Source organism: Cynocephalus volans, chromosome 3 (genome assembly GCF_027409185.1).
Source record: "Cynocephalus volans isolate mCynVol1 chromosome 3, mCynVol1.pri, whole genome shotgun sequence".
Lineage (NCBI taxonomy): Eukaryota > Metazoa > Chordata > Mammalia > Dermoptera > Cynocephalidae > Cynocephalus > Cynocephalus volans.
The window spans coordinates 94,122,991-94,150,067 of NC_084462.1; the positions used below are offsets into that span (position 1 = coordinate 94,122,991).

The 27,077-nt window shown below is 39.6% G+C and overlaps 2 protein-coding genes across 2 annotated transcripts; one reads left to right on the top strand and one right to left on the bottom strand.

The window, feature by feature from the left end:
• Window positions 1-1,583: 1,583 nt before the first annotated feature.
• On the bottom strand, window positions 1,584-24,382 carry ADAL (adenosine deaminase like). The gene is made up of 11 exons (XM_063090705.1): window positions 24,057-24,382; window positions 20,228-20,334; window positions 19,678-19,808; window positions 19,093-19,153; window positions 14,580-14,667; window positions 12,607-12,688; window positions 9,612-9,738; window positions 8,486-8,566; window positions 6,776-6,914; window positions 5,055-5,155; window positions 1,584-4,530 (listed from the first exon to the last, which is right to left on the bottom strand). Exons 2-11 carry the CDS (start codon window positions 20,291-20,293, stop codon window positions 4,333-4,335), a joined length of 1,074 nt encoding a protein of 357 aa, XP_062946775.1. The 5' UTR covers window positions 20,294-20,334; window positions 24,057-24,382; the 3' UTR covers window positions 1,584-4,332.
• LCMT2 (leucine carboxyl methyltransferase 2) lies at window positions 24,296-26,518 on the top strand. The gene has a single exon (XM_063090704.1). The coding sequence runs from the start codon at window positions 24,394-24,396 to the stop codon at window positions 26,452-26,454; it is 2,061 nt and encodes a 686-aa protein (XP_062946774.1). The 5' UTR covers window positions 24,296-24,393; the 3' UTR covers window positions 26,455-26,518.
• The last annotated feature ends 559 nt before the right edge of the window (window positions 26,519-27,077 follow it).

The following is a 27,077-nucleotide window of genomic DNA, read 5'->3' on the forward strand; positions in this document are numbered from 1 at the left end:
TTACACCTAATCTGCCTCTCAGGGATACCATATTAATAAAATTATGTCTTTTTGGTGCCTGGTATTTCTTCAGATGTTTGTATATACATGCAAATTATTATGATCAAGCTGTTGATGGTAGGAAAAGATAAATCTTTACCTGCTTTTTTGACTCCTTGTGTGGAGTTACTAAAGTATGCCTGTCTGAATCATTATGTATCTAGGCAGAGGCACAAATTAGAATGTGGTAAAAGAGAAATTAGAATGAAAATCCTTTTTTGGTATCTGCATCCATAGCCACAGTCCACTAGAACCCGTGATAATTGGGCCTTTTGTTTTATTTATTTATTTATTTATTTAATTTTTATTTATTTATTTTTTAAAGATGACCGGTAAGGGGATCTTAACCCTTGACTTAGTGTGGTCAGCACCACGCTCACCCAGTGAGCAAACCGGCCATCCGTATGTGGGATCCGAACCCGGGGCCTTGGTGTTATTAGCACCGCACTCTCCCGAGTGAGCCACGGGCCGGCCCAGGGCCTTTTGTTTCAAAAGGCCCAGGACCAACCCTCCAACCTCCAGATGCAGAGAATGTGCCAAAGGAATAGGGCGAAGGCAAACTCTCTAACAAGGTGAAGACCCAGGTCATCTCAAACTAGCTCACAAACCACTAAATGCTGCCCAATCCACCAATCCTGAGGATGGAAGAAGCAAAAAATAACAGTCTTTAAACATTCTAAGAGAAACCAAGCCCACTGTTGGGGGAGCAAGAGGATACATGTACTCCTAACTTTCTGATACCTATAAAGGCTTTGTGGGGATAGGGTAGCATGTGCAGCAAAAGAAACAAAAAATACACGTGCTCATAGAAGCTGGAGAGTCGTATCTATTCTCATCACTTGTTTCCTTAGTGCTGTTAATTTCCTTTATCTTCCCTATACTATACTTCCCTATTCTTATTTTTATTGCTTTTTCTCTATGGCCAATGCTATAGAACTTAACATTTATATGTATTCTCTATGCTGCTACCATTTCTCATTTATTGTACACTGAGTGTAGAGGCTGAGTCTTGTCAACTTTGTATAGCACTCTTTTTATGGTGACCAGTTAGGGAAGGGAAGATGACGTAAGAGTGTAAAGATGACTCAGTTCTCTCCTCATTATTCAATTCAAAATCTAAAATGCAAACCACTCCTGTACACTCAAATAGCTATCTAATGACATGCATGTCTCAAAGTTTTAAATATAAAATATTATGGAGTATTCTCTGTAACCGTGGTGCTTAAAGTAACATTTTATATATATTTTAGAAGCTTAAATTCCTCCTTTCCTACTACACCTCCCATGGGGCTCTTTCAGAAACAAAACTTTGGCACAATTCAAAGTCATGTTAAAGGTTAGAAATAGAAGCCCAAAAGTATCTTTAGAGTTCAAGAAGGGTCTGCTCAGCATAGCTCCACTATGGTCAACATAAGAGAAGAGAACATAAAAAAAAAAATGGTTTTGAAGGGGATTCAGTTCCACCTGTATAACCCATTAGATAAATTAGGGAAGTAATTTTAAAGTCTTCCACAAATACCTCATCAAATTACTTTAGCAAAATTCAATTTACAAATATTTTATTGACACCTTCTCTAAACACAGTACAGAAACCTACACGGTGAGATCTATATTCCAATAATTCATGCTGTTGGCCATCAAGTACCTGAATATTTCTTCAACCTCACAAATCACTAGTTGCCCAAAGGTGACATTAGAGATTTTGAGGAAGCAACATTTAAGTGACTGGGCCAAGTTCTAGTGAGCTTGGTGGTCTTGATGTGGAATTAGTGTAGGGAAAATGAAAATGCATTCCACATCAGTCCCACCAGTCTTGGCCTCTAAAAATGTTGTAGAACAAAGTTTTTTGGTTTTGTTTTTTAAAGATGACCAGTAAGGGGATCTTAACCCTTGACCTGGTGTTGTCAGCACCACGCTCTCCCAAGTGAGCTAACTGGCCATCCATATACAGGGATCCGAGCCCATGGCCTTGGTGTTATCAGCACCACACTCTCCCAAGTGAGCCATGGGCCGGCCCTAGAACAAAGTTTGATAACATGAAAGTGTTCATCATAACATATTCAGTGAAAAAATGAGGTTATAAACAATTTTATCATTCATTTTTAATATACATAACAAAAACTAGTGGGATGAATGCCTTTTCTTTTTCTTGCCTTATTTTACTAGCTAGGACCTCTTAATACAGTTTTGAAGAGCAGTGGTTAGAGCAGACATCCTTTACTTGTTACCAGTCTTAGAGGGAAAACATTCAATATTTCACCACTAAATTGGATGTTAGCAGTAGTTTTTCATAAATGATCTTTATCAGCCAATCCACATATTTTCAATTCCAGAAGCTCAAACAGGAAAACATATGCCCCCCTCACCTTCCCACCCCCACTTAAGGCTAGCATGACTTTTATACCATGAAAAAAATGCCATGAGAAGCCAATAAAATAAAATCATTCATTGGAGGTACTGAATAGCAAGCTGACAAAAACAGAAGTCCTTGCTATTCTAGCGAATAGGCCAGCAAGGCTAGCTTCCTGTTTTGCCTGCTTCCCCCTTCTCCCTCCCATTGAGGTCTGACCTTTGATTGAACCCAGGACCCTGAGAGTTTTGTAAATGAGGAACTTATGCTCTTATTTTGTTGATAAGTAGTTAGCCATGAACCTTCAAGTGCTGTGGCAGCTGAAAATGTTCTATAAAATAGCTTTGTACCAGACATAACTGATTTAATCAGTACAATTTGTTATTTACACTGGCTTACAAAAAGGAACCTAAAATAAACTAGGATGCCTTATAGGTCATCAGCCTGTAGGGTCCTCCTGATCCTATAAGCGGGTCTCTTCATTCCCCACTGTCTCCCCTTGGGTACTGGTCGACAATTTATCGCACTAGCTTTTGTTATATGTATTAAAAAATGAACTATAACATTGTTCATAACCTCAGTTTTTCACTGAATATGTTATGATGAACACTTCTATGTTATTAAACTATGTTCTACAACATTTTTAGTAGCTGCAAAATATCCATATTTTATGAATTATTTTACAATGCAATTTCTGAATGAACAGATGGGGGCAGAAAATAATATAACGCTATGCAAGATTATAAACATACATCTAGGAATTTCAAAAACCTAAGAGCTTCTCTCTATGCTGCTCCCTAAAATAAAGACAAATAGAAAACTTATCAGAAAACCTTAGTAATTGAAATTAGGGGTATCATCAGTATTGTCTTCCTGATAACAGGGGAAAATATACATTATATGCAGCAAAACAATTCAAGCATACCTTAATATCTAATAAATTATTTTTCTTACCATTCACAACTGATCTGAGTTTGCCCCTTGTCTTCAGCTGAAGTGGTCATGGTATGTGTGTGAGTTTTATGTAAGCCTGCACCAGTTTCCATCGTGTAGGGGTGGGGTTATAGGAGACCCAAAGAACCTAGTTACCACGATGTTGCCACTCCTAGAGAACCTTTTGGAATGAGGATAAAGTGAATACTGGGGTGGAAATCTTGGCATCCTCCACAAAGAAAAAGCTAAAGGGATAGAAGCTATTTTAAAAATAGAAGCTGCAGCAGCTCTGTCTTTCCCACGCCTTGGTGAGCTATTCTCTCACTCTTTTTCTTTTCTAAACTGAAGCAAAGACTTCAATCCCTTTCTAGTATCGACAGGACAATCATGAGAAGGGCAAATCCAGACTTCAGCAACTAGCTTTATCTGTCACGAGTCACACAACATAGATTAACCCTGACTACTGGGCACTCACACAAATCCATGGTGTTTAATGTAACCTGGTGTCAACAGTCTTGGAGAATACTTAAAGAGTTAAAGCAAATGAAGGGAATCTGATTAAAGTAAGCACAACAAAATACAGAGCTGTTGTCACGAGCTAGAAGGCTTAAAGGTCTTGGTGGAAATCTGTTTTCCCCTCTCTTCTTACCATAGACTAATATAACTCCAAAACTTCCTGATGAGAAATTACTCTGAATTCCTTGAAGTTTTATGATCACTAATGGGGAGGAACTGCTAAGGTAAAAAAATCACTAGCGGAATGGGGAATTTAGTTAGCAACAACACTGAAGTCCCTTCCAGTAAGCAGCATGGAGGTAAGTTATGCAAGACCTTAGAGCCTGCTAATCAGTTTAAGACATATTTACTGAGCACCTGTCATGTATAAGGTGCTGGTGAAGGAGTCCATGGTACTATGCTTCAAAGGGAGTGGCGGATGGTACACTAAGTGGGATATGGCAGGGACATCTTGGTCACAACACATACTCAAAAGTAGTTCACCTCATTATAGCTTAAAAAAAATTTAACATTTCAGGCTTCAGATGATTCCACTTCTTCCTCAGTTCAGATTTGGTGCCGTCAGAAGCAAAGATGTAGTTGATAGATTCATAGGACAGATCCCACACTTGAGACTGGGTCAAATTAAATGTTTCGGCTGCCAGTTGGTACTCTTTAGAAAGGTGTGTTGCAAAAACACCCTTATCATCGGTCTGCCAATATAAACAAGAACGTTGCAAAATGAATAAGGAAATTTCTTAAAAAACTTTTTTGTTTAGAATCTATTTTCCTGTTGACCATGCCTCTTTCATAAATCTAAACAAGAGCCTATAAATGCATCTATGCACATCCATAACTAAACAGACTTGTTTAACAAAACAAAAAACAAAAAAACCCAGATCAGCACGTCAACCCTCGCTGCATATTAAAATCACCTAGGGAGCTTTTAAAACATATCCATATCCAGGTCTCACTTCAGATCAAATAAAACAATGTCATGGGATGAGTGTCAGGCATTAGTAGTTTTTTTCTTTTAAGTTCCCTCAGGTACTGTCCAGGACCTTTTCCCATATAGCCCAACCAGAGTCATCCTGGCCCTCTGTAGCCTCTCCTGCCCCAATTCCCTCTAACTCCTCAACCCTCAGGCATGCAAGGCAGTCAGCTACATAGTGAATGTCTGACCTAATGCAACTCGGGAACTAAAAAAGAGCAAAACACTTCACACAAAACACCTTACACAAATCACAGAAGGATGGGCAATGCTGTACCAGAATCCAAAATGGTGCTGGTCGTAAGACAGAACGGTCTGACTTTTGATGTTTGAAGTCAAACAGAGTTCTAGATGAAAAGAGAAAAAAACATCTTATTTAAAGCGGATAAGTGAACTCATTCATTTGTTCACCAAGTAGAAACATAAGGAAGCTTTCTAAACTATGCTAATTTGCAACAGTTTATTATTTTATAAAATTGACTTTTCCTTATATGTAAAATTTGTAGTTCAATTAGTGTAGTTGTGTAGGGACTATGTGCTGGAACTTACAACAGCAACTGCACCAGGCAAGGAATTAATATCTCCTTCATAGCCACATGCTTCCCTTTCTTTAACCAAAAAGAGGAATGTTATAAGCCAGTCATGATGAATAAGGCAGGGAATTAATATGACGGGGGACCAGAAAGGTTTTTTTGAAGGGCTACTGCAATTCCCCCTGGTCTTACAGTGGAGGCCAAAACAAAGGTAAGAAAACTATAGCACTGCTTGAGAGTTACAGCATTATAAAGCACTTAGAGTAGGCATGGGCTTTTCTCATGGCATCCAAGAAAACCCCTAAACTTTATCTTTACCCAGACAACTGCCTGCTGCTTCTAGGTAAGTAAGTCCATCTTAGGAATGACTTTTACTATTAAATTCATGCCTTGAAACACTGTACTGGGCTCTCCAGCCAGAGTAAAATACCTCACTGACTTGATTGACAGCATCTGCCCCTTCACTTCGCTGGGAGCAAAGCTAAGCCACCACACCAAGTAAGATCACTGTGCAAGTGGTTTCCTTTCTACTTCTGTGGATGTTTAAAAATTTCCTTAGTAAAAAGAAAAAAAATCTCACCCATAATGAATTGCTAAAAACCCTATAAGTAGTTAAAAAACATACATCCACACAAGTGTTCTGGTAAATTAGTAAACTTAACAAATTGATCATTCCATAAAATGATGTGCAGCTGCCAATCCCTTTTTTCTGTCTTCAGAAAGGACTTTCCTAACTATCCAACTAAAAGTTGTTAATCTCATCACTATTATATCAGCCTGCTTTATTTTCTTCATAGAACTCAACACTGATTTTCGGTGTTTGTTTACTGTCTTCCCTCCACTAGAATATGAGTTCCTTGAGAAAGAAACCTTGTCTATTTTGTTTACTGGTCTGTTACCCACAATTCTTTTTTTTTTGGCAGCTAGCTGGCAGAGGGATCCGGACCATCGACCTTGGTGTTATCAGCTATTCCCAGCAATTAAAGCAGTGTCTACAACAAAGTAGGCACTTCATAAAAATGTAGACAATAAAGTGTGTTATGGTCAACAGACATGTAAAAATATGCTTGGAATTTTCTATAATTATTAATTTTTAAATGAATGTTACATATTCCCATAACTCATGTTAATTTGGTTAAATTCATTTCAAAATTCTAAATGACCCTTTTTCCCTCCAAAAATACTTCCTAAGTTCCAAGTGCTGGGGAATGCAGTAGTGAACAAGATAGGCAGAGGCCCCGCTCTCATGGAGCATATATTCTAATGGGAACTGAAACTTGTTACTTAAATGAGGCTCAGAAAACTCAGGCAGCATCCATCTTTTAACTTGGTATGTTTCTAGAACAGTACTTGTCTACATATGGCTTGCAACCTGGGAGTTGGAGGAAGAAGGCACAGAGGGTTATCTGAGAGACCTGAAACCCTAAGCCTTACCTAGTGGTATCTGGTGTTGCCTCACAAAGTCCACCAGATCCAGGGATCCTCCTTCAGAGGAGTGGAGAAATGTTCCATGCCCGATTCTGTCAGGAAGCAGACTCAGGAGCATTTGTGTTTCTTTCTTTTGTTGTGGAATCTTAAGAAAAGAGAGGAGGAGGGAATCAATGACCCCTTTCAATGGTTCTTAAAGTATTCTATATCCAGGTACTGTTCCTCTGACTTGTTAATGCAAACATTCTTGAAAGGTGAACGAACTACTTGTACCTTCCCAGCTATCTTCTTTGCTTTTTATCTTCTCATTCATTCCCCAATATTCTTCCAGATTCACTTCAATGAACACTTGTTAAGAACCTGCTTTGTGCCTTTTCACACAAATTCTTTAAAATTTTACAGTGTTAAGAATCTTGTTAAGAATCTTACAAAGTATTAAGATGAAGAAATTAAAGCTCTGAAGAATTAAGTAATCTTCAAAAAACAAAACAAAACCCCACAGCTCTCTATGTACATGTGTGTTCTGTGTTGTGCATATGTATTCACATATATTAGAAAAAGGTCTGGAAAAATATAACACAAAACTGTTAACACAAAATATTAACTCTGAGGAGAAGAGAAATAGGAAGGGGCCTTTTATTTTAAAATTTTTTCCTCCTATATTATACTTCTCTTTTTTATACTTGGATTTTCTTCACGTACATGTAACTTTTATAGTTAAAAATATAAAACGCTTTTTTAAAAAGTTGTCCAAGGTCCTAGAGCTAGTGACTGCTAGAGATACCGGTAAAACTAAACTCTATCTGACTTGGGCCCAGACACTTTCCACACACAGTGCACTCATGCTTTATTTTGACAAGGCTAGCTACATACATACCACAATCACCAAGAAAATGTCTAAAGGTATCTACAGGGTGTCCTACTAGTGAAAGGTCTTTCTGATCAGAGTGTAGAAACATGGACCCTAGATTTTAAGTTCTGCCACCAGATTACTGACCCTCTGGCCTGCAGACATGAAAGACACAAGTTCTGGTAAGAGGTTCCAATTTTTTCCTTAATCTTTAAATCACGATGCTATTCACCTTTTCTACATTACCCCATTTAATACTCACAATAACCCTGTGAGGAAAGTAGATAAAGTATTATTTCCTACATCTAAGAAATAATTGAATAGGTAAAAGTACTGAGGTAGAAAGTAAATCCACCTGTAAAATGGGGAAGAGTGCAGTAGAGTCCCTTGTTAGCTTCAAGTGACTGTTTTCCAGCCATTATCTGTACATTGTCTGTCCCTGGCATGCTGCCAGGGAGCGAGGAGCTGACAAGGGGGACCAAATGCCTTATAAAATGAGGAGCTACTTCTGTTCTTACCAGTGCACATGACACATTCAGGTCCCTTCCACTATGAGGACAGGTGTCAATGACAAGGCTGATGAGGAAAATTTATGCATATTCTCTAATAAGATGCCATTACGCTGTTTTTAATGACAGCTGGAATTCAAGTCAACCACCCCCAGAAACCACAAAAAGATAAAAACAGTAACACTAGAGACTAAAGCAAGTCATGCCTTTATCACTTTAATTTATATTTTAAAATATTTCTACTTTGCCCTTTTAAAAAATGGTTTTCCAAGCCAGGTTTGTTTCTATTCACTTACAAATGATCCTATTATTTTCTATTCTAATCTGTCTTCTCCAGCCTAAGACAATATTATTTACCTCTGAAAGATGCAATGCCAACTTCAGACCTGCTTTTTTAGCTTCTAAAAGAGGTTCCAAGAAGTCTTCTCCCTGTCCTATCTTGAAGAGAAAGGTTAAAATGAGGATGCATGAGAATTCTGGGCAAACTGAGGAACTGGGTACTCTTTGCCAATAAAGGAATAAATAATAGCAGAAAAAAATAACAGCAGATTGATTCATTTGCACATTTTGTTTATAAAATTCCTACAGTGTGCTAGACACCCTGGAGAATTCAAAGCTGGCAAAGACATAGTTCCTGCCCTAAGAATTTTAAGTTCAGTATCTCGGAACCTGAGGTCAATTAGCTAAGCTGGATATCGCTATCACCAAATTTTATTTCTGGAAGGACACCTAGATATCTAGGGCTAAGGAGAACTCACCTGATTGGGGAACCCTCGTGATTACTAAAAAAAACTTCTACTAAATGGATGGTTGAAAACAAGAGCTGAATCATTCAGCTTTAGACAAAGCCATAAGAACCAGTATCATGGGACTCTCTCATTCAGTGGTTTTCAACCAGGGGCAATTCTGCCCCTCCAGGGAACATCTGGCAGTGCCTGGAGACAGTTTTGGTTGTCACAACTGGGAGGGTGTTGCTGGCATGCAATGGGTAGAGGCCAGCGATGCTGCTAAACATCCTACAATGCAAAGGGCAGCCCCGAGAACAAAGAATTATCTGGCCCAAAATGTCAACATTTCTGCTTGTGTCTGACATTCAAGTTCAGGCCAATTTTTCTCTACTGGGGGTTCTATGAGCTTATTAATAAGCCCTAATGCCCTAAGAGACCCATCCATTGTATGTAATAAATTTTCTTCTTTCCTGTGCATACAGACTGGTACTAGAAGCATACCTTCTTTAGAAGAATGGAGGAAATAGTCATACAGTTATGCAAATCTTTTTTTTTTTTTTTTTTTAAGGGTGCTTAATTCTTTCACAGAATCCTGGTTGAGAACAGCTGCTCTCAATATTCTGGTCATCCAGAGCAGAACAGGGCTTCATCCACAGTGTCTGCTGGGCCCTCTGGAGAATACAGGAAGTTCCAAGCTAATCCTTACCCCATATTCTACCTTTTAGAAACAAAATGTATTTAGGAAAAAAACTCACAGTAGGGTCTCCACTGAGGTCAAGGCCAAGAACTGTATCCTCAGTAGAAAGAAAAAACTCTTCAGCAAGTTTAACAGTCTCCTTGGCTACTGAGGGACCACCTCTTCTGTCGATTGCTACCAAATACCTTTAATATAAGAAAAACAGTTGAAAACTAGTATGAAGCCACTGAAAAAGACAACTCTGAGTGTGGCCAGAGAGGCATGGCAGGTGATGTGTAACACATCTTACTAGAAAAGCATAGCCTGACTGAATCTAGACATGACATTTTACTTTGCCAGATGGAATGAGACATGAATTTCTAAACAGCATCAAATATTTAGTCAATGTTCAAATTTCCAATTGTCTCATTTCTGTTGTTGTTGTTGTTCATGTATTTGTTTTTTTACAGTTTGTTTGACTCAGGATCCAATTAAGGTCCATACTTTGTGTTAGTAAATGTATCTCCTAAGTCTCTTTTAATGTACAGCTACTCCTTCCTCTCCCCTGACCCCAGTGTGTGCCCCTCGGCCCCATTTCTTTTCTTTCTTTTTTTCTTCCTCTACTTTATTTCCCCTTTGCCCTTAGGCTCAGGACTACTTTGGTTGTGAAGACTAATCTTGAAAGGCTGGATACAGCATTTGAAAATGCAGGAGGGAGAAAAAATGCTTTAAGGTGGATTATGTGAGCTTACTAGAAATAAAAAAAAAATACAAATGAAAATGAGATGGTTTTATATTAAATTAGCAAAGATTGATTATACTATGTTGGTAAGGAAATAGGGAAACAGTCACTCTCCTACACTGCCTAAAGGTGTAAATGAATACAATCTTATTAACAGGAGTTTGGGGATACATGTCCAAAATCTTCTTAAAGATGCATACATTTTAATTAACTGTTCTACTTCTAGAAAGAAAATATTTGGTCAGACATACAAAGATAAATACTGAAAGACTGTTATAACAATTATATTAGCAAAACATTGAATGTAATTTAATCATCCATCAAAAGGGAACTGGTCAAGTTAATTACGATACATTTTTTTTTTTTTTTTTTACTAAAAGGGGAAATTCATTTAATGTAAATGCATACATTAATAAAAAAGAAAGATCTCAAATCAACAATCACCTCTGTACCTTAAGAAACTATAAAATGTAGAACTAAGCCCAGACCTAGCAAAAGATGTAAATAATAAAAATTAGAACACAGATAAAATAGAAAATAGAAAAAAAAAAAAAATAGAGAAAATCAATGAAACCCTGCACCCCTTTTCTTGCAATTTATTTTTGAAGAAGCTGGGTTGACTGTCCTACAAAGTTTCCCACAGTCTGGATTTTGTTGATAGTATCTCTGTGTTGTTAACATGTTCTCCTATCTCTTCTATTTCCTATAAACTGATAATTAAATCTAGCCTACAGGCTTACTCAGATCATGATGGAGTGAGTAGGACTGAAGCCATGTTGGGACCTAAATAAAGCTGCCTGGGCTGCAGAGGAGGGGGAGGATTTTTAAAAGGACATTTTTTTTCTCTCCACTCTTGCTTCCCATCCCCTGACTCTCTTATTCGCTCGCTAAGCAGGAAAACAAGGCCAAGAAGCTAATTAGTACTTTCAAAGCTAACAGTTCTTTCTTTGAGATTTATAGAGTTTTGAGAAATGATCAAGGCCAAAAGACTGGAAACTGACCTTGGGCACTAGCCAAGTACACTGGCACAAATCAAAATCTTGCAGGGTCCTGAGATAACAGCAAAGATGTGAACAGAAACCAGATGAGGCCTTGGTGAGACCTTGTACCTGGCTCACAGACATGGACCCCTCGTAACTCACATCTCCTGCTCTCCTGCTTTTCACATTCCACATTCCATTCCCTAAACTCTTCCTTTAAAAACCCCTCAGTAAATGTAAATCTTTGAGATGGGATAGCCTACCATCTCCTTCAGCTGAATACATCTGCTTTTCTAACACCAACCATTTGACAGAATTCTGAGTTTTTTTTCTTTCCTTTTCAAAGGGGCAGGCAGCCGGACCTGAGTCTGGTAACAATCAGATCCAATTTTTTGGCAAGAGTAAATAGGTGGTGGTGTGTTTTTAGAAGGCTTAGATCCATTACTTCATTAGGGGTTACAAAATTAGTAATATTCTAATTCTAAAATGTATCAAATATCTGATACATACTCATTCTTCATATAGTAGCTGGAATTCTATAGGTCTCGAATACCCAGAGAATCCCTGTTAATACTGTATAATTTTTCTCCAGCATTTATCAGTTTACTTACATATTCACCAAATAAATTCCTCCAGCATTTGTTAATTTATTTATTTACAAAATGTAGATCAACTATGAGGGGTTTTCAAAAAGTTCATGGAAAAATTCATTTTGTTTTAGTTCTTCCACAAACTTGTTGAAGTACCCTTGTACACAAATAACACAAAATAATTTTAACTTGTTATAAATGCCATAAAGGGAACAAACTGGTGACTAGAGGCTTCAGGTGGGAGGGGGCACTTTAGACAGAGTGGTCAAGGAAGGCCCCTCTGAGGAAGTGACAGCCGAACTGAGACCTGAACAATAAGAAGCCAGTCGTGCAAGGATATGGTAGAAGTGTGTTCTAGGCAAAAGTAAGGTACCAAGGTGATACAGTCTTAGCCTATCTCAGGAACAGGGAGGAGGCCAGCACATAATAAATGAGGAGGAGTGGTCTAGATGAGCTGTTGAAGTAAGAGAGACAGCCAGCTCACATAGGACTTTGCAGACCACAGTAAGAAGTCCATTTTAGTTTAACAGCAATGGGAAGGCATACTTCAACTAGAGCAGAAATACTCAGAATTTTATGGCCATATGAATAAATTCAGAATTGTAGTCTCAGTTTAAACAGCATTCTTCATTCTATTTTTTCTGTAGTAGGAAGAAGTCAGTTAATGGTTGATTTTTAAAAACCCATTACACCTATGATCAAAATGGTAAAATTTCATATTCTGCTTTTTTCAATTGTAACTACTAAGTACAATCCTCTTACCTAACATCAATGTCTAAGTTGTCTTGTTTTGACTGTTTTATACCCTCAAGTATAGATTCCACATAAGTCTTTTTAGTCATTCCTGGAAAGGACACAGAAAACATATGTAAAGAGATCATCAATTATTTCATCCTTCAACTTTAGCACCCCTCTATGGACAATTACATTTTCCCTTTATGCTATGACAAGGGCATGATTAAAGTTGAGTGAAAACATGACCTTTATGGGTACATTTTAGTAAATGCTAATTGTACTTTAATAAAATTGGAAAAAAATGAAGTACTAGAGAAATGAAATGAAAAAAAAACATACAGAATACAAGCCCATTTAAAAATTGTTTCTAGATTCAACAGACATGAAATTACTCTCATAAATTACTATAAAAATTTTAAATGCTCATTCTAGCAAAACAAGAACAGCAACCCCTTTTCTAAGGCCTGTCCTTTAAAAAAAAAAAAAAAAAGATACATTTGCTCAATTAGCAGGATGTTTTCCTTCTGGTCCAGGAAAAAAAATTCTAATTTGGGTTTCTTTCCCATCAACCTTGCTCAGGTTCAGTGTTTCTCATTCTGGGTACCAGAGATATTCTTCCAAATTTGAATGCTCAAGTCATCCTGTTCTGGGGAGTTCTGCAAGAGTGTTCTCCAGAACAACCTCCTCTAAAATACCCTTTTTACCCTGATTATAAAATGCTTGCTTTTGGAGGAAAATCACTAAGTAAAACAGAAAAGCATAAAGAAGAAAAATAAAAATAACCTGTAATCCCACCACCCAGAGATAACTACTATCTTTGTTACACACATTTAAATAGATGAGATGCTATTAGGTGCATATGTACCCTGTTCCATCATTTAACACTGAATTCTGAGTATTTCCCCATGTTATGAAAGTGTTTTTGCAAATATTTTTAACGGTTGCCTAATAATTCCATTAACCTTTATTTAATCATTCCCCTAGTGTTGCATTAATATTCTCATTTTGAATCTCCATTTGAAGAGCAAACTAGCTCTACTAATTGGCAGTTTTCTTCTCTCCTTTTCTTTCACTACCTTCACCAACATTACTTGGGACTGATTCTACAGTTTAAAAATCTGAGATAAGAATCTTCTCCTAGTCCCATTTCAACATTTATTTTCAAAAATTTTATCCCTCAGTGATTACTAGGCTACACATGTCAGGGTGCAAAATGACCTAGGTCTCTGCAGGTCACAGATGAGGTGTTAAAAGGGACCCGATGACATTTCATATTATTTTCTGATGCTGCTCTTATGAAAGGAGGGTTCAGGAAATTCCTCCAGACCACATCCAGATCCACTCCTCTCCATCCAAAGAGTCTTACCACATCACAGCTTGTTTCTGGCCTAAGAAACTATCAGTCCTTAAGGAGTGACTGAATAACCTACATTTTGGTGATTGCCATAAAATATGATTCCACATCCACTCAGCTGCATTGTCTAAATGCCCCTGATACAGGGAGCAAGAATTAGCCTCTGCTTGAGACAGTGCAACTACAAGGACCAAGTGTCCGTTTCTCAGAGTGAAAAAAACTAAACAAAGAAAAATAAAAGAAATTTTTGTAGGTCTTTTTTTCCCTCCCCTTAAATAGACAGATAATGCCTGACCAGATTTTCTACTTTTTACTTAAGAATAACTCACCTGCTAATAATGTACATCATTAACATACATCAGAGGATCTGGACTATTGACTAAAGTCCCCATGAAAATAGAGAATACAACAGTATAAAAGTTAGTGCTTCATACTCCCAACTCGCCAACAAGTGAATGATCAAAGCACACAGGGAAAAGGATAGTACATTCCCTAAGAAGTAATTAAATTCTACCAGTAAGGGCTAGCCAGTTAGCTCAGTTGGTTAGAGCGTGTGGTACTGCAACACCAAGGTCAAGGGCTCAGATCCCTGGACTGGCCAGCTGCCAAAAAAACCCAAAAACAAACAAACTCAAATTAATTCTACCAGTAGCATTTTCTCTTCTGGGTGTGCTCCTTAGTTCCAGGTATTTGACACCATCATCTGCAAATTCTTTAATGACATCTTTTGTGACCTGAAAATAAAGGCAATGTACACAACATTGGTAATGTTAGTGTAAGGGTCCCAATGAAAGTGCCAAGTGCTACAGCTTCATTTCATTCATTCAATTAGATTTCAAGGACTGCTGGAAGTCTTCCACATGACAGAGATTACCCACTTTGTCACATCCCCGATGGAGACCATGACAGAGCTGCAACATTTCCAATAGCTCCCATCATCCCCCTCATTCCTACATAAAATCCAAATATGCACAGCAGCCACACCTTTTGTTTCTCTCCCCCCTTATCCATTTCTCTATTTCCTAGTGCTAATAATAGCACATTGAAAAAAGAGAGAAATGAGGCAAAACTAAAACCAATTGACCACCTATATGTGTATAGTGCTAGGAAATGTACATTCAGAAATAAACAGTTAAAATGATTAAGCATTACTGATGTAATAAATGGGCACTACTGATGTGTAAGTCACAGCTTAAGGTTCTTATTCAAATTATTTAGGAATAAGTTGTATTTTTCAATAAATTCTGGCAGGGTTCAATTTTCCTCAGAAGTACCTAGGAAAATTCCCCTTAGGCAAAGAAAGTGGATGATAAATATGAGTAAAACTCTATCCAGTTTAGTACAAATCTCAACAATACAAAAAATACTGGAAGCATGTTTTCCTTTTCTGCCATCAATTCTAAAAAATACCAAACCTAGAAGAAAAAAGAAACAAGTTGGGGATGCTGTGATAACCTGCACTAGTTAGCCCTTACAGTTCGTATCCTAATTCTAATCTGCTTTGACTATGTGCCCATATGCATGCAAGTACAGTGCCCTGGCAAAGGAACAAGGGTTGGCTGGTTGTGCAAACAGTGCCTAATGGGGTGGCACTACCTTGGTGAATTCATAGCAATCCAAGGTCTGGGACTCTTTTTATCCCCCCACTAAAAGCCAAAACAGAATTTATTATGATGTAAATAGAAAGTGTAGCTCAGATTCACCAGGAGGTCTGGAGAACCAGACTCTGAGACTACACAGCTCAAGACAACACTACAGCATTTAAAATCATGTGACACTCCTAGACCAAGCAAAATACCACTGCTGCCTTTACCACTGAGCCTAACCTGCAGCCTCCACGCCATCATCACTGGTATGTGGCCCCGTGGCACTGCTATCCCAGGAACTACATCTTACTGTCACTGCCACCACCAAAGTGTGGCCTCTGCTCTTCAGGTTAAGGAATTTGCATCTTGTCATTGCCCCAAAACTGAACAGACCCAGAGGGACCAACTCACCCTTCCCCAGCTCATGTGAGACTAATGCAGAAACCTGTCTGACAATGGGAAGTCAGGCAGAAGTAATGGTCTGAAGCAGTAGTCCTTTTCAGTGACTAAAGTGATCATATATACTATGCAATGTCCTTCCCCACCCCACCCCTTTCTGGGTGGTTAGATACCTATGTAACCGAATGAACAATGAAAAGGTTGCTGACAAGTATGGCACGAGAACAAAGGGAGGAAGATTTATCTAGGCAACAGTGAGGCCTGTGGAATCATACCTAACCCACATCCAAGAGGCAGCAGTGGTGTGTTGCTTGGTCTAGGAATGTCACATGATTTTGAATGCTGTAGTGTTGTCTTGAGCTGTGTAGTATCAGAGTCTGGCTCCCCAGACCTCCTAGTGAATCTGAGCTAACCCTTTCCTTGGGTCCACATCTGTGTCTGCCAGATTTAGCCCTTTCTGTTCCATGCAGTAGGTACTAAACACAACTCTTTGCTCTTTAGGCTTTCCTCTCCTACGCTCTGGACTGAGAATATCTATTCAAATTCTTATCATAATTAGTTAAGTATATCATAGTATATCATAATTAGTTAAGTTCCTGCATACACAAAAGTCTTAAGACTGCATAGCTTGAATGGGAAAGAGCAAGGGCTCTGGAACCAAATAGATAGTCAATTCTGCCACTTACTGGCTGTGTGTAACCTTAAACAAGTTACAGTTAACCCCTTTAGGCCTGTTTTTTCATCTGCAAAAAGGGAATAAAAATACCTACTTCAAGGGCCGGCCCATGGCTCACTCGGGAGAGTGTGGTGCTGAAAACACCAAGGCCAAGGGTTCGGATCCCATATAGGGATGGCTGGTTAGCTCACTGGGTGAGCATGGTACTCACAACAGCAAGTCAAGGGTTAAGATCCCCTTACCAGTCATATTTTTTATTTTTTTTTTTTCTGATTTTATTTTATTATTTATTTATTTATTTATTTTTTAATTTTATTTTGTCGATATACGTTGTGGTTGATTATATTGTTGCCCCTTACCAAAACCTCCCTCCCTCCCCCCTCTCCCCCCCCCACAACAATCCAGTCATCTTTTTTAAAAAAAACAAAAAAACCTACTTCAAGAAGTAGTCCTGAGAGTAATGTCTGACACATGTGATACAGAATATTATTGTTTCAGCCACATTCCAGTCCTGTCTCTTATAGATTATACCCAGGTCACCTTGACTAGAGTACTAACTGATCTCCCACACACTCAGTTCCACATTTACAGTCTCTTAGCTTAATCTCACAGATGTTTCATCTATTATATGGGATACCTCACTGTCACTCTCTGAACCACCTACAGGTGCTCACCCTAGTAGCACTAAGTCAAATGCACAGAATCTTTATTTCTCACCTCATTTAATAGAGCTTTTCACTAACTTTTGTTTTGAAACGAATGAAGTGATGACCATGGTATTATTATATCCATGGAGTATTAAGCTCTTAGAATCTAAAATTTCACCAACAACGTGAGACCAGAGCCCCTCTGATGGACATTCCTAGCAGTGTTCACTGGTATCTGTTGAGTGGCTGACTAGAGAATGCCCTTTTGGGTTCCTATAAATCCCTGTACATGTGTCTAACACAGAGCTTACCACATTATGTTGAATTCATCTGCTTATGGGGTCTGTCTCTCCTACCTCACTATAAATTCCTCAGGGGCAAGGATTGTGTCTATCTCTCCATATATCTCCAAGTCTTTGGTACAGTGCTTGGAACATTGTGGGCACTCAGTCAACTTTTGTTGAACTAAACTATTAGTGTTAACTCTCCTGTAAAAGATGATTAACTTACTTCTTACTTATCATAAAGATCAGTCTCAGCCAACGAGGAAAATTTTTTCTTGACCAGTCAAAATTTAGTTCTCCAGAAACACAGATTATACTTCTTGCTTTGCATTTTTTTTTTTCCTAATGATTAAGAACACTGACAAGATTCTGCTTCTCTTTATCTACAGAGGACATATTAAAATGCCATCCTGGTCAAACTGCTGGGAGTGACCAGGACTGAAGCTATGTTGGGATCTAAAACCACATGGGCTCTAAAAGACTTTAAAAGGACACAGGTTTTTTCTTGGCATGCATTTCTCTGAGTTCCCTCTTTTCTCATGGTTATTTGATATTTTGAACCTTGATTACGGGGCAAGATGACATTATTTACATAAATGTAAAGTTGTTTTCCCACAGCCTGAAGCTGCAAAGTTACAGACCTGCATGTACTGTGAAGACCCTGGGAAACCCAGGAAGATATCAATAAAGCTATGCTGATTCCATGCCTCCAGCAGGACCCTGAGATAACAGCAAGGGTGGGAACAGAAAAGAAACAGAACCTTGGCAAGACCTTGCACTTGGCTCCTTGCATGGAGTCCCCACAGCTTCCTCCTGCTCTTCATTTCCCACGTTCCATTCCCTCGGCCCCCTCTTAAAAAACCCCTCAGTAAATCTGAGTCTTGGAGATGGCTTCAGTCTGACCATCCTCCTTCAGGTTTCCCAGAGAGATGGGTTGGCCTAACATCTCTCCTCAGGTCACTGGTATTCCTGAACAAAAGCTGACTTGCATTTTCACCAACATTTAACTTTTGAGTGGTTTGCTTTTGAAAGGGGGCAGGCAGCCGGACCTGTGCCTAGTAACAAGATCAGTGATACAAAAGTCAGTCTTCAGTGTCAGACTCTAGTACCATGGAGCTTCAGAGAACACAGTGGTGTTCTCTAGTCTTTCATCTCCAGAGGAACTCATCTCTAAGCACTTCTCCATTCTCTATAATGTCCACCAAGGCAGTTAAAAGTCTCCTATGCAATACAGATAAAGCCTTATCAAAGACATGATCATCTGTGGTCAAATATTTCATATATATTACATAGGGAAAACAGGACCAGATTTTCTCCTCCGTATACTGTCTTCCATCCAATACAGAAGATGCCGATCTTGGTTCTTATATCGTTCACAATGTAAACAGTCTTTTATATTAGCTCTTAGGCAAATGTCTTACAATGGTTTTGAAAAGAGTTGTCATAAAAAAAAAAGAAAACATTTTTTATCATACTCTTGATGGAAGCAAAAGGTAATGTGCAACAACAGAAGGGCATAAATTACTTCATAATTTTTAAACAATCTAAAAATTCTTTCATGTCTCACCATTAGAATATCTTCAGGGCTAGTAGTAAGCTGATGAATAATTTGAAACATCTGGAAACATCTGCAATATGAATTAAAAGTTTTAACATACCCTAGTCATCAAAAACTTGTCACTCAAGAGAAACTCAATAAGCTGAACTAACAGAGTTTAGGCTAATAGTAAGTATATATTTACAGTTACAAAGAATTACAGAATAGGTTTTTTCAAAAATTACATTGATCTGGAAAGTTAATCAAATGGCTGAAAAATAAAACGTTACTGATTTTTTTTAAGTAGCAAATAGTAGCTCCTCTTCTTTGACCCTGCCGCTGCTGACAGTAGTAGCAAACAGGGAAAAATCCATACACCCATATTTTCAAGTCTAAAGAATATCTCAATATACTATAACTTCACAACAACATAAATCATTAAAAATACTGTCAACAATCTGACAATTGGAAAAAATGCTGTCTGTTGTTATAATCTCCATGCCAGATGCCTACCCTTTCCCTTTTAACTACTAAAATCTGAATACTTATATACTACTTACAATCTCGAAATACTGAGAGAGAAAAAAAGTATGTTCACAACCTCCCCAAACTCACTCTTCCAAAGTTCTTTTCTTTCCCTTTTCAATCATAGTCATCTGATCATGAATTTTAACATCTGGCTTCTTGGCTATTAATTTCCTCATGGTATTAGAACTAATGGATCCATTCAAGTGGGCATGAAGTTCCTAAAATAAGAGAATACAATGAGTATAAACTATGAAGTATCAGTTAGATTCACAGCATCATACCAGGTACTTAATGTTTGTAGTTTGTCCTAGGTAAACTGCCTATTAGATTTAGGTACATAACTTTTAAAGTTTACAAATTCTACCTATAAAATTTACTTTTCTGGGCCGGCCCATGGCTCACTCGGGAGAGTGTGGTGCTGATAACACCAAGGCCACGGGTTCAGATCCTGTATAGGGATGGCCAGTTAGCTCACTGGCTGAGCGTGGTGCTGACAACACCAAGCCAAGGGTTAAGATCCCCTTACCAGTCATCTTAAAAAAAAACAAAAAAAATTTACTTTTCTCTCATGAAAAGAAACAACATAAAAGTCATTATACTTAGCAATCACTCAAGAATTCTACAGTTGAATTCTCACCACTTTTGGCAATTCCAAGTAAAAGTCTGTCTTCCATGGCTGTTGCTGCTGTTCTGCTTCCATCATGATTTTAGCAGGAAAATAACTGGTTCTTCTCCACTCTTATTCTTGGTATGAACAAAACAATGTATTTTAGTCAGTAAATTCTGTGGTACTGAATTCCCTTCAGATTGCTTTATTTCCACACATTTGGATAAGATTAGCTGTATACCTGTATGTAGCTCTGGGCTCAGCTTCACCCATTGTAACAAATGTGAACATTTTCAACATTGACATAAAAGCAAAGAAACTGGATTTTGCTAATTTATTCTTCAAACAGCAAAAGCTCCTCCAAAGCTAACTTAAATGTATCTGAGGTGGGGAGATAATTAGTAAACAGTCTGAACTAGAAATAGGAAAAGGCCTCAAGCTGGTAAGAAGAATATCAAAACCTGAAATTTAGTAGAGTGTATTCCTTACCTACTGGCACTTTCTATAAAACCACTTCAAAAATTACAAATTTTATAAGGCCTATTTTGGGTAAAAAAATGAAATTTACATTTTTTAATTGTTTAAAATACATAAAGGAAGAGCAGACATGTTATAATCAGATGGACCTAGGTTTGTCCTTTTGCCAGTTCTGTAGTCTAGTAGCTGTGTGGCCTTAGTCATTTATTCTCATGGCTTCAGTTTCCTTATTTGTAAAAATGGCCTAAAAATGCAGAATAGCTGCGAGGATTAATAAGATATTCTAAATTCCCCTTTACTATGCTCCTATATGATCCAGTGACTAACTTTAACTCAGCACCTTATCACAATGTATCTCAATCCCTGATTTACTTGTCTTTCTCCCTTACCAGACTGTAAGTTTCTTGAGGAGAAGGACTATTGATTATTTTACCACCCTAGCACGTAGTACAGTGCCTAGCACACTGTAAGTGATAAATAAATCCCCACTTCCCTTCACCTCTGAAGGTGGCTTGTAAATTAACATAAAATTCCAAATGAAATTTGGTAATTTTCAAAGTAGCCACCTTGACCCACTGGGATCCCACTTTTTTTTTTTTTTTTTTTAAAGATGACTGGTAAGGGGATCTGAACTCTTGGCTTGGTGTTGTCAGCACCACGCTCAGCCAGTGAACCAACCAGCTATCCCTATATAGGATCCGAACCAGTGGCCTTGGCGTCGTCAGCACCGCACTCTCCCGAGTGAGCCACGGGCCGGCCCTGGGATCCCACATATTAATGATGATGATAAGAATAGCAGTTTTCATGTATTCAGAACCTATCAGATATGTGGCAAGCACTTTCAACTACTTTTCATTCTCACAATAACCTTACAAAATATTATTACCACATTATAAATCAATAGTTGATACTGAGCAGGGTTAAATAACTTACCAAGATATTAAAATACTCGATAAAGAAAATAGTTCGTACAGGAGTAAACAGAGCCATAGAAATCCACAGAAAGGCCAACTCAGTACAAGATAAAAGTGGCATTTCAATGTAATGCCATAGTAAGTGCTTAAAAAATAGTAAATGAAACAGATGGACAATTTAATCAATGGTGTTTAATAACTGCACTGAAAAATATGAAAGACATCATTAAAATGGCATACCTTATTCTTGCATAAGTAAAGTCATTTTACCATAAGTTGACTTATAAAGTTAATGTTAATTAAAATATTCCCCAAAATATGGCTGGCCCGTGGCTCACTTGGGAGAGTGTGGTGCTGATAACACCAAGGCTGCGGGTTTGGATCCCTATATAGGGATGGCCAGTTAGCTCACTTGGGAGAGTGTGGTGCTGACAACACCCAGTCAAGGGTTAAGATCCCCTTAACGGTCATCTTTAAAAAAAAAAAAAAAAAAAAATCCCAAAATTATTCCTTAAAAGTTTATCTTAGGGCTGGCCATTTAAGCTCAGTTGGTTAGAATGTGGTGTTGTAGCACCAAGGTCAAGAGTCTGGATCCTAGTACTGAACAGCTGCCAAAACAAAACAAAAAACTTTTATTTTAAAGTTCATATGGAAGACTTAAATTGTAACTGAGATTAAAACAAAACAATTGAAAGGCACCCAAATCACAAATTTCGCTCCATTCTCTTTCTTCTTGAATCATTCTTCTTGATCTGCTCTTTGCAAAAAAAGGTAACATTTTTAATGTAACATCTACATTTTATTAACTTGTCACTAAGTAAACTTGTTTCTATAGTGCTTTGTATTTTTTCAAAGTCCTTCAACTCTTATTTCTTTCTATCTGGCCCTCAATCAACCCTGTGATACCTCACTTAGAGAACACTTACTCCCCTCATTTTACCTTTTTTTTTTTGGGCGGCTGGCTGGTAAGGGGATCTGAACCCTTGACCTTGGTGTTAGCTGCACCACACTCTAACCAAGGGAGCTAAACAGCTAGCCCTTTCCCCTCATTTTAGAGATGAGGATCCAAAGACCCTGCAAGCTTAAGTGGATCCTTCTCCCAGTCACTTCAAAGGCAGTTCCAAACTCCTCAAGTGTTCGACCAGATCCAACTGCCTTACGCTAAACGGACAACCTTGCTGCCAATTTTACAGAGAAAACAGAAACCATCAGGCATGAATTTCTTCTATTTCTCTCTGCCCTAGTGCACACCTAAAATTACCTTTATCCATACTCTTTTTTTTCCCTATGAGTCAGAGAAAAGGATTCATTCTTCTGTCCCCAACACTAATATGTGCCCAGGATCCCGTTTCTTCTTATCTATTCCAAGGCATTACTCCACCAATGAGTTACCTTCTCATTTTTCTGTTCCTTTCAACCTCTCCTTCTCCACTGACTGATTTCCCTCAGGGAACCAACATGCATGTGCAGTATTTGCTTTTACTTGAAAACAAAACAAAAAACTTTTATTTTATCCCACATTCTTCTTTAGCTATCATCCTGTCTCTCTTTTCCTTCTGAGCTAAGCTCTTTGAAAGCATAATTTATACTGGATGCCTCCATTAACTTATTTCCCATTCACTGAAACATGAATTCTACCCTCATTGCTCCACAGAAACTGCACTCCCTGAGGTCACTGATGAGCTCTTAAAACACCAAATCTAAATTTCAATTATCAAATCTTTATCCGGATCCGAACTTTTCTTTGATTCCAGTATCTAATTCAGCTGGACTCTAAAACTCATGCTCTTAACCATCATGCAATACTACTTCGAGTTCACCATACCTAGTCATCCTGATTTCCTTCTCTATTTCAGCCAGTTAGTCACCAAATCCCAATTAATAAATTATAAATGTCCTAAATATCTCTGGAAGTAGTTTCCCACTGATGATTCTCAGACACTCTCAGTTTAGAAACTTTATGATTATTTTAAAAACTCTAACCTGGATTTCTTCCTTAAAAACAAAGCTCAAAACATATCACAGGGAATAATTACCCCTTTTCTGTCACTCCCCCTTCCGCGGACATTTTCTACACTACTTCAGAACCAAGGAATTTTGGAAGTGGAGGGGAGTGTCATTCTACAGGTGAGAAACAGAGCCTTAGTGGTTTACTCACTGTCAGCCTAGCACAGAGCTGGGAATACAAGAAAGTCAATAGTATATATCGGGGGAGAAGCGGCTTTATTGCAAATATTTATTAATTATCTGTAAAGGTCTGTTTCTTCACTTTACACTTGGCCTCCCCCATTTGTTTTCAGATATAAATGGGTTACCTTTTGCAACGATGAGAGCATTAAATAAATTAGCAACTATCATCAAATAGCATCAAGGAACGACCTCTTCTCCTTGCCCGCTAGAGGTCCGTGATGCTGACTTTTTTGCCCCTACCATACCCTTCCTTCGCTGCCCAGTACTCATACACTCACCTCTTAAAGATGTCTCAACTATGAGGACCTAAACAACTTTTCCCTTCAGACTGAAAGACTTGTAGAAAAGTTATAATCCGCGCTACCCTAATACACATGTCACGGTGGTAGCTGGCCGCCTTCCCGGGAAAACGTAATCCCGGAGAACCAAAAAGAGGTTAGTACAAGCTACACCTTTCTCACTTCTGATTGGGTAGGTACGCTCTTCCCGGAAGTGACGCAGTTGCGAGCGGAAGGGGAAGTCAGGGAGGAAGGGTGATTTTTCTGCCGAGGTCCGTGCGAAAAAAAAGGCGGCACGCAAGCGTGGCGGACCGCCATTCCTGAGTCTTTCCTGGCCATGGGTTCCCGGAGCCGCGAGCGTCGGGAGGAAGCAGTACAGGGCACCAACGACAGTAGCGCCCTCAGCAAGAGCTCCCTGGCCGCGCGTGGGTACGTACAGGACGCCTTTACCGCCTTGCTGGTTCGGAGGACTGCGCGCCGCGCGCCGCTCATCCACCGAGGCTACTATGTCCGCGCACGCGCCGTACAGCACTGCGTGCGCGCCTTCCTAGGGCGGACGTGCGCGCTCCCCGACGTGCCTCGCCCCCAGATACTGTCTCTTGGCGCCGGCTCCGACTCGCTGTATTTTCGCCTTAAAACAGTGGGCTGCTTGGCTCGGGCTTCTGTCTGGGAGGTGGATTTCCCAGATGTGGCGCGTCGCAAGGCGGAGAGGATTGGAGAGACGCCGGAGCTTTGCTCTTTAACCGGGCCTTTCCAGAAGGGAGACCCCGGGTCAGCGCTGTGCTTTGAGAGCCTGGACTACCGCATCCTGGGCCTGGACCTGCGGCAGCTCCAGCGACTGGACGAGGCCCTGGCCGCCGCGGGCCTCGACGCGGCCTCTCCCACTCTGCTCCTGGCTGAGGCCGTGCTGACCTATCTCGAGTCCGATAGTGCCGCCGCCCTCATCGCCTGGGCAGCCCAGCGTTTTCCTAATTCCCTTTTCGTGGTCTACGAGCAGATGAGACCGCTGGACGCCTTTGGTCAGTTCATGCTGCAACATTTTCGGCAGCTAAATTCTCCCTTGCATGGCCTGGACCGCTTTCCCGACGTGGAGGCCCAGCGGCGCCGCTTCCTTCAAGCTGGCTGGACTGCCTGCAGTGCCATGGACATGAACGAATTCTATCGCTGCTTTCTCCCAGCGGAAGAACGCCGGCGGATGGAAAATCTTGAACCCTTTGATGAGTTTGAAGAGTGGCATCTGAAGTGCGCCCACTATTTCATTCTGGCAGCTTCTAGGGGAGACATCGTCTCCCAAACCTTGGTGTTTCCACCCACAGAAACGTTTCCTCGGGTAGATCCTGCTTCCCCTTCAGGAGTCTTCCCTGCCTGTGTAGTCACTAATGACAGCCAGAGCCCAAACCTTAAGAGATATGGCCACGACTCTGTCCTTTTGAGCCCGGGCATTATTCTCAGTGCAGGAGGATTTGGAGAGCAGGAAGGGCGGCACTGCCGAGTGAGCAAGTTTCACTTGCTCTCAAGATACCGTGACTTTGAGTGGAAAGGCAGCCAAATATGCAGTTGGGGGACTGGAGCCCAGTGGGATGGACGTCTTTATCACACTATGACAAGACTTTCAGATATTCAAGTTCTGGTTCTGGGAGGGAGACTGTCCCCAGTGAGTCCAGCCTTGGATGTTCTCCAACTTCATTTTCGTAAGAGTAAGAATAATACCATTGAGGACCTGAATGTGAAAGTAATAAAGGTTGGCCCCAAAGAAGATTCCACTTTGTCGTGTTGGCGGCATTCAACAACAGAAGTGTCCTATCAGAATCAGAAATATTTGTTTGTGTATGGAGGTCGAAGTGTGAGTGAACCTGTACTAAGTGACTGGCATTTCCTACATGTAGGAACGATGGCTTGGGTCAGGATCCCAGTGGAGGGGGAAGCACCTGAAGCTCGGCATTCCCACAGTGCCTGCAGTTGGCAAGGGGGAGCTCTTATTGCTGGAGGTCTCGGTGCTTCTGAGGAGCCATTGAGTTCTGTACTCTTTCTGAGACCAATCTCTTGTGGATTCCTCTGGGAATCAATAAACGTCCAGCCTCCTATTACCCCAAGGTACTCCCACACATCTCATGTGGTCAATGGACAGCTTCTACTGGTTGGAGGGGTCTGGATTCATTCCTCCTCGGTTCCTGGAGTGACTGTTATCAATTTGACTACAGGATTGAGCTCTGAGTATCAGGTTGACACAACGTGTGTGCCGTGGCCATTAATGTTACACAACCATACCAGCATCCTCCTTCCGGAAGAGCAACAGCTCCTGCTCCTTGGAGGTGGTGGGAACTGCTTTTCCTTTGGCACCTACTTCAACCCGCATATAGTGATATTAGACCTTTCTTCCTTAAGTGCTGGGCAGTAAGGACTAGACTCTTTATATCTTCAGGACCCACCAAAGTAGACAATAAAGGTTTCCATAAAGAGAACTTGACTCTGGCCATAGATATTGCTACTCCTCCCTTCCCCCCTCCTATTCAGTGCAGAACATGAAAAGGGTTGTTAAAATACATACCAACAATCAGAGACAGTACAAAAATAAGACATAGCTAGAAGACAGTGGCCATATAGTCCTACTAGAATAGGGGCTTTGTTTTGTTTTCCCGGGCAGGTGAGTTGTTACACACTGCTTAGTGGCCACCATCCTGCTTAAAGTAGGGGCCTTTGGATTTATGTATCAAGTTTATTGGTCTTCTCCAGTTTCTAACCTAAGTTTACCTATTTATTCAATTACAGTGACGTTTAGCCTAACTCAAGTAAAAAAATTTCTAATCCCAGACCTTGTGATTTGAGATGGCACGTTGGAAAAAGTTTGACACCAATACCTGGTAAGAATACAAGGCTGAATATACTTGAAGGAACCTTGACCTAATCGTGTATGAAACCTGAAATGAACATAGTTGCAGTTTGCTTAAAACATTGTGCTGTTTAGTGCTACAGAGAACTCAGACAGCTTTCACAACTAGAAACATTTGCAGAACATTATTG